This window comes from Erpetoichthys calabaricus, chromosome 13 (genome assembly GCF_900747795.2).
Source record: "Erpetoichthys calabaricus chromosome 13, fErpCal1.3, whole genome shotgun sequence".
Taxonomy (NCBI): Eukaryota; Metazoa; Chordata; class Cladistia; order Polypteriformes; family Polypteridae; genus Erpetoichthys; species Erpetoichthys calabaricus.
The window spans coordinates 38,443,267-38,455,352 of NC_041406.2; the positions used below are offsets into that span (position 1 = coordinate 38,443,267).

The 12,086-nt window shown below is 34.8% G+C and overlaps 1 protein-coding gene across 4 annotated transcripts in view; it reads left to right on the forward strand.

Annotated features, from left to right (window-relative positions):
* elmo1 (engulfment and cell motility 1 (ced-12 homolog, C. elegans)) overlaps window positions 1-12,086 on the forward strand; it is a 516,270-nt gene that overhangs the window by 224,537 nt on the left and 279,647 nt on the right. For all 4 annotated transcript variants that reach the window (XM_051935959.1, XM_028818136.2, XM_028818137.2 and 1 more), the window contains 3 exons: window positions 2,140-2,190; window positions 3,901-4,023; window positions 8,420-8,548. In XM_051935959.1, coding sequence (XP_051791919.1) covers window positions 2,140-2,190; window positions 3,901-4,023; window positions 8,420-8,548 — 303 coding nt within the window. The remainder of the gene's footprint in view (window positions 1-2,139; window positions 2,191-3,900; window positions 4,024-8,419; window positions 8,549-12,086) is intronic.

Below are 12,086 nucleotides of genomic sequence, written 5' to 3' on the forward strand. Positions count from 1 at the left end.
TGATCATTCCACTGTATGCTTGAAGGATGTTGTCATCCAGCTGGACAAGAAAATTCCCAACAACTTTCTTGATTCCCTTCCATGTGATTTTCTCCTGCTCCACTAGCAAATCTTTAAATCACTTGTCATTGATGAAATATGTTGTTTGTGGACTAATAAAAATACCTTCCTTAAACCTGGCATCATTTATTCAGGGAAACATCTTTCTCAAATATCAAAATATCCTTGACCTTCTTGGTTCATTGCTTTCATGAATTTTTTTAAAAGTTTTATATAAAGAGGAAACAAAAATATCTTTGTTGTGTAGTAAATTTGTTTAGGTGCCACTCTTTATTCCCTAGAACCAAATTTTTTACAAAGCAACAAGTTCTTTTTAGTGTAATGAGACTTTAATATGGCTATCCAATTTGCCATTGAAGTAGCTTTACTTGTTATATCCAAGCTGCATTCCTAGCAGAAGTGCCACTGCTTTTAGATCACCACAGGTTATCATTGTTTGAATGCCATGGCCAATTGCAACCATATTTTCTTTATTTTTAGTTGGAAACGTGACATTTGCTTGAATACAACAAGATATACATACGTCATGTCCTGAATCAGTGTTTTATCTGGGTATTTACTTTTTTTCACCTGAGGACTTCTGTTGACTTAATGCTTTTTGAGTAGTGGCCATACTTGGCCCTCCTGTGAAAGTATTATGTATAGAAAGGGCTAATTTTCCTGGCACCCATTATCATGCTGCAATCAAAACTGATTTAAGTCTTGATTTTTGCATACATATGATCAATTGGTTTTTCCATACCTGTTTTACATCTTCACATGTGACAGTGTAACTGATTGCATTTTCAGTTACATAGTAAAGGCAGGTGTACCAGTCAAGTGAGCATAGTTTATTAATCTTGCTTTAAAAATACAAGATTTTATAACTGTTTTGTGCCAAACAATTGTTCCCTTTCTAGAATTGTATTGCTAAATGACCAGTTTTTTCTCCTTCTGCTTATACTTCTTTACTGTTGCATCAAATGATAATTTAGGTTTTATTTTGGTTTTACTAGTTTATAATTCAAGAGGAGATAAAGCATTTATGTAACATACTAACATACAGTCAATTCTCATTATCTGCGTAGGTTACATTCCTGAATAACTCTACAGAAATGGAAACTGTGGATACTGAAGCATCAATACTTTGGGCAAAAATGGAATTCGGTTTAAGGCGAACCCTAATCACTATACACTTTTGCTATAAGTTATATTTGCTTAAGTTCCACCATCAGGGTTTGTTTAGTAAAATTTTGGAATTCACACCTAAAAGCACAGAAGGATGATCTCTTGAGGCTTTGTTGGAGATCTACAATCTCACTGTTTAATTTAATTACGGGTATTATTTATATATGATGATATAATAATATACATTCAATCCAATCCAGTGGCATTGTGCCATACTTTGATAGCATGTAGGTTATCAGTTGTCTGCTGCAGCATGTTGGTAGCAGTAATCCATACTTAGACACATTCCTTGATAGCAGATGAATAGGCCTTCGTGCACTTTCTTTCTGTAGGATTTAAGTTTGAATGGTGTCAAGTGTTGATTTTCCACCACAGTGTTGCCAGTTTAGTCGCCAGATTCAACTCTCTGTGTATCTTTGAGCAGATCATTTAAACTAACTTGTACACAAGTTGTTAAAAAGTATATTGATCTTGTGCATCATTGGGTGTGTCTTCCCGGTGCATAAAAACAATGATAGGTCTAAGATAAAATAAATATAATTGCCATAAAGAAGTAGAACTCCTGCAAAATAAATTTTAAAAAGTGTTCATGGTTTTAATAAATACAACTAATATTCTGGATTAAGTGTGGTTGAATTTATACAGCTGAATTCTAGTGACTTACTTTCAGATGAAAAATGACAACTATAATGTAATTGGAAAATAATTTTGCAAGTTTTAAGTATATTTAGTGTTAAGGAATAAAAGTGTCACTGGTGTATAAAGTAGATTCTGCCCTTTTTTAGTTAATCATCATCAAAAAGCATTTACTGTTTATATCAGTGTTCTGATATATTTACCTTAGTTGAAAATAAAAGATTGGAAAGTACACATTAATTATTTCTAGTGGTATTTTTTCCTTTCTATTTTCAGGAAATGGCAAACATCTTGGCCCAGAAGTCTCTTCGCCACGAAATTCTTACTGTAAGTTAGTCATGCTGTTCTGTTTATTTATCTTATCATGTGTAAAATGTAAATTGCACTTTCCTTCTGTTTAGAATGTCCAAATGATAATAAGGGATCTATAAATATATGATTAACCACTAGATGGCACAACTGTTGTGAATTCCAAGAACAAGTTTATTTTCAGCTCTTTAGTCTTGCTGATGGCACATTTTTGCTGCTGAGTAGAAAATGTAATTAATTAAGTACAGTTAGCCTTTAGGGTAGTTTAATCTTGACAAAATAAAAGAAAAGCAGGAGCTGATCACCTAAAGAATATGTAAACTAAAATACAACATTATCCTTGTGAAAAAATACACTTCATTCATTCATTGTTTTTTTGTTTTTTTTTTAATAAATATTGACAGCCATTCTGTAAAAATGTAACAAAGAAAATTTTTAAGAAATTATTTTATCTTCATGCATTTTGATGGTGTTACATTATAAATTCTTGTAGTGTGATTTAGCATTTTAAAACAGTAATTCAGAGTTCAGTATTTTGTAGTCTTGCTTTGTCCTTTCTATTTCTTTTCAGCTCTTGATGCTTATTTGTTGTAAAATGACTTGTTCTTGGTTTTATTATATATTGTACTAACTGTGCTACCCAGCTTCACTTGGGAAATTTCAAAAGAGAATAAGCCTTGGTTTTAAAGGCAGCAGTTAATCAGATGTAAGTAGCTGAGAAATTTTCTGTAAACAATATTTGTTTATTTTTTTTCAGAGGATAATGTAATTAGTTCACTGGTGCTCCCTACTCTTGAATATTCTACATAGAATTGTCCTTGAGTAAAACATTTGGGTAGTAGATCAATTCCTGCTTTTTCTTCTGATTGAATGGCTTTTTTTTTGATGGTCATTGAAAAACACAGTTGTACAGGAAACTATTATTTTGAATTGACAGTAAATACAATCAGGTTTGATCTATGTACTTCTCCCATTACACGTTTTGGTCAAAAGTAGTATACACTGAACCATGATTTACTTTAGCTTATTACTTACAGTATTGGCATTTACTGGCTGCATGGGCATTTATGTGGCCCATGGAATGAACTGAACCTTATAAGCATTGTACAGAAAAGTGCAGGTGAAAAAATATAATGTTAACTATGTACAATGTCCTCCTCATCTAAGTTCTGGGACTCTCTTACTGAGCTGTGCAATCATTTAAACTCAAGAGGCATGATATTGCTCACAGCTTGTGTTGTACTCAGAGCTTGAAGTAGAACGATATGCTGTGCCAGCACTTCCCTGCTTCTGCTTTGTGAACTGGAGTGTAGCGGCACACAATGGTCTGACCTTCAAGCGGACACCCCTGTTCTTCGCAAATTGCATGCATTTCACTACCAAGGGCCTGTATTCTCCCACCCTGTTGTTCGAAGTGTATGTTTATAAGTGCGGTCAAGAAACCAATGATGCGACTTGTGTATCATGTCTTCTTTCTGTCCACTTGGCTTCTGGTAGCGACATTCATTTACGTAAAGCAAGCTGCCCATTTCTCAGCATGATTAAAGCCTTAGCCTGGTTTGTGATGCTGTTGTGGTGGCAGTGTTCATTTGTATTAACTGCAAGCTCCATTTAGGAAAATCCATAAGTTCATGTTACAAACACCATATGTTAAAAGATTCCTTTTAGTGTATTCCTATGAATAGGTAGCACTTAAAAATGGATTTGTTTGTTTGTATTATTTTGTAGAATGTTATTCGAAGTAACAAAACAATCAAACCTGAGATGTCCCATCAACTCTATGTCTTGCAAGTACTAACTTTCAACCTTTTGGAGGATAGAATGATGACAAAGATGGACCCCCAAGATCAGGTAAAAGTTATAAGTTAAACGCAAGTTGAGATTGCTTAAATTGTAAAGAATAAATCATTTGTTTTGTCAGAAATTAAGAAAGTGTTAAAACAAATTGATCATACTATTCACTCTCATAAATCAAATTCTTATACTTACAAACATAAGCTTTATAAATTAATTACTTTCAATTCGGTTTATTGTTTACTATTGATCTTCGTTGAGTGCAGGCACATAGTACTGTGACAAGTTCTCAGATAAAATGCAAGTATAAATTGCTAAACATTGAATTAGTACCCATAAAGACACGGATTTGTTAAACATAAAACAAATTAGAAACTGATTAACATACATGGAAAGCAATAATCTTCTTCTTTTTCTTCTTTTGGCTGCTCCCGTTAGGGGTCGCCACAGCGGATCATCTTGTTCCATATCTTTCTGTCCTCTGCATCTTGTTCTGTTAGACCCATCACCTGCATGTCCTCTCTCACCACATCCATAAACCTTCTCTTAAGCCTTCCTCTTTTCCTCATGCCTGACAGCTCTATTCTTAGCATCCTTTTCCCAATATACCCAGCATCTCTCCTCTGCACATGTCCAAACCAACGCAATCTCGCCTCTCTGACTTTGTCTCCCAACTGTCTAACATGAGCTGACCCTCTAATGTCCTCATTTCTAATCCTGTCCATCCTCGTCACACCCAATGCAAATCTTAGCATCTTTAACTCTGCCAACTCCAGCTCTGTCTCCTGCTTTCTGGTCAGTGCCACCGTCTCCAACCCATATAAAATAGCTGGTCTCACTTGCCCAGTAATTCATTGTTGAACTATAGCCAATTTACAATGGAGGAGAGGATAACAAAAACTCTAGTGTGAGCATCCCTGGAGAAAATAAACCTCAGGATAGTCCATGGTCAGTTGTAAGAGAGAAAGTTAAACACTGTGCTGGACACAGTTACAGTCATGGAGACCTCAGCCAAATAGCCCTCCATCACCTTCAGGGTATTTTACAATAGTGGCCACACTGGGCTGTCCGGTCTGATGACAGAATCTTCTGTCTGTTGATTCCAAGGCTCCCAGTACCTGAGATAAGAACAGCTTGACAGTAGAACAGTGACACCAAGTTCCACATCAAGATACCAAAAAGAAAAAGAGACAAGTGAGAGGAAACCTTTTAGTCAATCAAAAGTTTTATATGCTCCATCCATATATTTCTGAAATACTCGAAAGGTTTCTGTTTGAACCATGTAAATTGGTAGTTTGGTCCAGATCTCCACAACCTTTCTTTCTGATTGGTTGAACTTATAATTTTGAGAATTTTAAAGTGAGGAAGTAAATGATAATGTTCCCATGTAGTGTTCTCTGTTTATGACTGATCCGCTGTGGCGACCCCTAACGGGAGCAGCCGAAAGAAAAAGAAGAATCAGTCAGAGCTGGACATGCTGTTTAGCCTAGGGATGCTCTTGTTTGCTCTTCTTTGTATAGCTTCTAGAGCTATGCCTGTTTAGTAATGTAGTGACTTTGTGCTGGTGTGAACCTAAAAATTACCTCAGTGCATCTTCACTCAGTGTAAGAAAATTGTAAACTGACAAATGAAGTGTTTTTTGTTTGTAATTCCTAGTAGCCATGTACTGTAAACGGCAGTATAGTGTCCATAAAGCTAGTAGTTAATAGAAAAACATAAATCAGTAAAACCACCAAAAAGTAGACAGTGGCACTCAGTATGCTCTTATGCATTGTCTTGTAATGATGAAAATTCCTTGTTTTACTTAGTAATGTGTTTTAGATTAAGGGACAGTACATTTTATAGATTCTGCTGCCACAGTACCATTCAAAAAATACAGGATATTGGCGACTCACTTCATGGTATTTGTTTTAATTTTGTTTCAGACTGTTCATATTTAGTGTATTTATTTGTCTAATTTTATATTGTAGTGTATACATGTTATATTTCTATATTTTTTTGCTTTTAGTGCATAATGTTGATTTGTTTAAGTGAAACAATTCTCATTCAATGGAATCATTGCTAAATGAAAATGTAACTGAAAACACTTTTGTGTTTTGTCCTGTATACAGTATAATTTTATTTTTTCTGTTCTAGGGCTGTTATGTTATTCACTCAGCAAAACTCACTGAATTTTGATTTGTTTTGAACAGCATGGTTAAACAACAGTTATTAGATGCTCCTGACCTTTAACTGAGTAGCAGTTTAGAAATTATGAGAGTATGGGCAGTGTAATGATGCAGTAGATTTGCATCTCTCATTTCCTACTTTATTTTCAGACTTGAGTGTCTTTGCGGTGCAGTTTACATGCTCTCCCACTATTTCTTTTTTTAAGATTCCTCTATCAAGTCTAGTTTCAGACTGCAGTTCAAAGACCTGCTGTTTGTCCTGGTGGAAGTAAATGTATTGATGTGATCTGGGTGTGAGCTGAAGTGATCTTTGTTAGAGAGCAACCTGTATATTCACCCCTTGCATTATATATGATTGCTATTAAAAGTGAGATTTTCTATTTTTTGTTTAAAATCTGGAAGCACTCTTCAATGCTTCAGTGCATCCAGATGCTGTACATGTAAGAAAGTTCTACAAATGGATTATGTTAACATTTCCAACACGCATATTATAATTAAAGTTCTAATGATTTTTTTTAAATTACACAGTTTCAGTGTAATTAGCTTCACAAATGACAGAAAATAATGGTATAATGCATATTTTAAGTAAATATTCACAGAGAAAATTGTTTCTAATTGTATACCCCAGTGTGGTTTTGTTGTACATATTCTCAGGGGGTATTATATTGTCTAACAATAGACATTAAAAATCTTCTGAAGGCAATACTTCTGAACCACAGGCACTACATCAACTATAGGAAGTGAAATACATTCAGATTTATTTCCGTTTGAAAGCAGTATCATTTGGGTACCTTCATTTTCTCATGAATTAGCACAAAATAGCTAACCTGTCAGTTCTTGCAGATTTTTAAACAGAAACCGTATACAAACACTTTATCTACAGAAACTTCACACTGCTATATAAAAAAAAAACATTTTTAGGGAGCAATGAAATTAGTACAGTATTGAAACTACTGTATATTCATTTATACTGTATATATTGTTGAAGGCAACAGTTTCACAAGTTTCTCTTCTAACCTGAAAGTTATGTTACATATAATATACACCAAAATTAATGATAAATGCTTTTACACCTGTTTTTTATAACTTATCTGAGAAACTGGAAAAAAGGGTAATTTTCATGGGGAAAAATTAACTTATATATGCAAGATTTGCAAATAATGAAGAGAGAACAAATTTTAATAAAACATTTAAAATAAAGTATACCAGTAATTAAAAGGAAACACCAATGTAAAATACACAGGAGATGCATAGTGTCCTATTTGTTTATTCTAAAAGCTCCTTGGTTGTTTTTTCTGTCTCGCTGTTATATTCTGAAGTTAATGCAGCTTCATCATTTGTTTCACCATTATCCTAGAGAATGTCATCTTGAGATCGATCTTCCATATTTGATAAACAACATTTTAAAAATGAGTTTTAATACCTTATTATATCAAGACCATTTTTTCTTTCTTTCACTATATCATGTTCATGTCGCAAGTCTATGCGAGCTTAACTTCCTATACCTGTTTAGCTTCAGAATGTCGGATTGTGAGCATTTGTTGCATTTTTTTCTTATATCGTTTGGGTTTACACTGTATAGTCATTTCCCTAAAAAGCAGTATTTCAGGACTTTTTAAGGGTGACAATGAAATAATACAAATTTAAGGCATACCCCAATGTTAAATTTGGAAATAGGAACTTATTAAACTGTTATATTTCACAATTGGTCATTTCTGTAGCACAAAATACACACTGTAGGTTGGTGTTGTATTTGCAGAACTGTATTATGTCTATGATCTATGTGCGTTATGTTACAGATTAGTATTTATTTGGCTGTTTGATATGTTAACGAGGGTAGAGAGGGAATGAAGGTTTTCTATCATTTCTTTTGAAGAAATGTTTCTGTTATTCATTTGGTCTTCAGATATGTTATGTTTATCTCGTGAAAAAATAATGAAATTAAGGTATGAGACTTCAAAATAGGGTGTGGTACTTTAATCTCAAACTTATCCTATATATATGGTATATTTGTGTTTTTATAACAGAGTAAGTTGAAAACATTTTGGGCTGAAGATTGTAACCTCAGCAAAACCTTTATGAAGTTGTTTATTTTTTTGGATCAGCTGAGGCAAGCTTTGAGTCCTAGGATAAAAGTAATCATTATTTACAGTAACTATTATTTCCAAATACTTTTTTTTGTTACAAGTAGTTTTATGTTCTTCTCTTCTATCTTTTGACTAAAACACCGATTCATTTTATTAATAATGAAATTTTTCAGTATTTCATTTTATTCTGTTTTACAGGCCCAAAGAGACATCATTTTTGAACTTCGAAGAATTGCCTTTGATGTAGAAAGTGAACCTAACAACAGTGGTAGCATAGAGAAGAGAAAATCGATGTATACTAGGGACTACAAAAAACTTGGATTCATTGTGAGTATATATTAAATATTTATCTTATTAAATTTAATTCTGTGTTAAGTTACTGTCATACTTTGTTTTGTTTTCAGCTCACTTTGTGTTTGTCAGTCAAGGAACAAATTAAAATTCAAGTGTTATTACCCGGTGGGCAACATCTTTTTAATATTTGTGTTATAGCTGATATTCTTCATATCTGCCTGTTAATGCGGAGTACTCACAGGGACACTAACAATATATGGTGCACTTTCTTTTCTTAGCCTTATGATCATGAGATTGTCAGGATGCTTTTTAAGGCATTTATCACATGTGTTTCCTTTAGTCCCTCTCTTATGAATTCTTTTCCTAATAAATAAAAGGTATTGACTTAATTAGACAAGTATCCATTAGTTACACATTTTCTTTGCAAGGATGAAGAAAGTACAGAATTGCAGGATTATTGTATTTTATTTGTTTGTTTGTTTGTTTGGGGGTTTATTTATTTTTATTTTATTTTATGATCAAAACACAGTCTAATCATTTCTTTTCTTTTTAATTAGCAATATATGCTTCATTAAAACATAACATGAATCATTTTTATAATATCATTAGATTCATTATAACCCTTAAACTGCCAGATACTTTGGGGTTAATGCATCTCTGGACACCAAATACTTTTTTGCTGCACTTTTTAAGTAAACAACACAATTCACAAAGAAAATGTGAAATTTTAATTGAACACGTATTTTTTTCATGCAAAGAGCATCACAATTACTGCAACACTGATCAGTTTACACACTGCTAATAAACTGTAAAAACTATTTAAAAAACTACTGGAACAATATGTTCAAGGTGCAACTGACGCCATGGCTGAAATTCAGTAAATCACTGAGCCAGCTCCCCTTGAACTGGCTACACGCAGGCACATAGAGATAAACGAGGATGCTTGCAGGCTCGTCTAGTGCAGCGGCTGAATCCCAGAGACAGTGGTGCTGCAGTTCTGCCGGGGCCGGCAGTGGTTGTGAGCTGGCTGCTCAACGAATATACGGCACTGACTGATCAGCTCTGGCGTGCTGGCAAATTGCTCTGTAAAGCAACTATAGCCGGTTGTGGGGTTCAATGAATGTACATCGCCGAATATACTCACCCCCTACGTGCTGGCAAATTGCACTGAGACATGACTTTAGCCGGTTGCAGAGTGCAATTAATGTACGTCACCAAATGTATGTCGCTGCATATACTCGGCTTTGGCGTGCTTCCAAATTGCACTGGAAACCGATTTTAGCCAGTTGTGGCGTTCAACAAATGTACTTTTCCGAATATACTCAGCTCCGGCGTGCAGGCAAATTGCATTGGGAACTGACTATAGCCGGTTCCAGTGGTTTAAGGGTTAAAAATTGAAAAATTATTCTTTGAAATGAATGCATTGAGTATAGTACTTTGGTAATTTATAGGCAGGTATATCTAATAAGCCATAACAACATATACAGAATCAAAAGTGTTTTAAATATTCATGTATAACAGAAAACCGGAAGCAAAAATCATGTTGAAAGGTGAGCACAAGCTTGAAGTACACACAAAATATTCAGTAAAAACAATAAAGCAATTAAAGTTGCTTCAGAATGTGCAGCCTGATATGGTTGGTGCTGAAAAGATTCACTTGCTTTGCTTAAACCTTCAGACAGTTAGGGTTATATGGGTTACTTATACTGAAAGTACTCAACTATATTTTATTGCTTTAGATTTATTTCCTGTTTTCTTTATTTGAATGAAGGTAAAATTATATCCTATTAGGCATAAATGTGTCATTCTATGACACATAATATAAAAAACCTTTTCACTAAATTCACCCTACTTATTTTGTTATTATGAAAACTAATTTTAAGAGATTTCAACAAAAGAATTGGAGTATTCCTTGTCTGAATTTAAAAAATAAATGTATATTTAAAATTCTTGGTGCTATATATATATATATATATATATATATATATATATATATATATATATACACACTGTGTTTGGTTGTATGTAGACCATTAACACTAGAATCCCTGAAACCTACGAAAAATCCCGGGCCACATTAAATTCCTTCGAACCTCTCCATTAGCATCTTTTGTTTTGTACATGTGTCGATCAGCACAAGCAGCAAGCAGCCTGCTATTCCATCCCTCCACCGCCACAGCTCAACTTGGACAAAAAGTTCTCCCCTCTCAAGTCTTGTTTATGTGGGTGTGAGTTGCCTGGAGTTCTATAGGGTAACTAATATATCGTTTTTTTTTTTTTTTTTGGATTTTATTAATATATTGTTATTTGGAACACATGCATTTCATGTATGTTCCTTGTCTACAAAGATCTATGTAAGTATAGGATGACAGGAAATGTGAGGCAGGAAATGCTGAATACATACCTAAAACAGAAACTTTTTTCATGTTATACAGTAATCCCTCCTCCATCGCGGGGGTTGCGTTCCAGAGCCACCTGCGAAATAAGAAAATCCACGAAGTAGAAACCATATGTTTATATGGTTATTTTTATATTGTCATGCTTGGGTCACAGATTTGCGCAGAAACACAGGAGGTTGTAGAGAGACAGGAACGTTATTCAAACACTGCAAACAAACATTTGTCTCTTTTTCAAAAGTTTAAACTGTGCTCCATGACAAGACAGAGATGACAGTTCCGTCTCACAATTAAAAGAATGCAAACATATCTTCCTCTTCAAAGGAGTGTGCGTCAGGAGCAGAGATTGTCAGAAAGAGAGAGGAAAGCAAACAAATCAATAGGGCTGTTTGGCTTTTAAGTATGCGAAGCACCGCGGCACAAAGCTGTTGAATGCGGCGGCTCACACCCCCTCCGTCAGGAGCAGAGAAAGAGAGAGAGAGATAGAGACAGAGAAAAACAAACAAAAATCAATACGTGCCCTTCGAGCTTTTAAGTATGCGAAGCACCGTGCAGCATGTCGCTTCACAAAGCAGCTGCACAGAAGGTAGCAACGTGATGATAACCTTTCAGCATTTTTAGACGAGCGTCCGTATCGTCTAGGTGTGCGAACAGCCCCCCTGTTCAATCCCCCTACGTCAGGATCAGAGAAAGTCAGCACAAGAAAGAGAGAGAGAAAAGTAAGTTGGGTAGCTTCTCAGCCATCTGCTAATAGTGTCCCTTGTATGAAATCAACTGGGCAAACCAACTGAGGAAGCATGTACCAGAAATTAAAAGACCCATTGTCTGCAGAAATCCGCGAACCAGCAAAAAATCCGCAATATATATTTAAATATGCTTACATATAAAATCCGCGATAGAGTGAAGCCGCGAAAGGCGAAGCGCGATATAGTGAGGGATTACTGTAGTACTAATGACAATAGTTTGACATGAAGTGCATAATGTGTGAAGACTGAAGTCCAAATATCAAATAAACACTTTCACAAAAGGTACATGTATAACAAAACAAGTGCGCTTTTATTCAAAAATATAACCAAAGAAAAAGAAATCGGGTTAGGGTACAACGCTGACACGACCGCTTGGGTGGTGCAGTGGTAAGAACTGCTGACTCATAATCAAGAGGTCGCAAGTTTGAG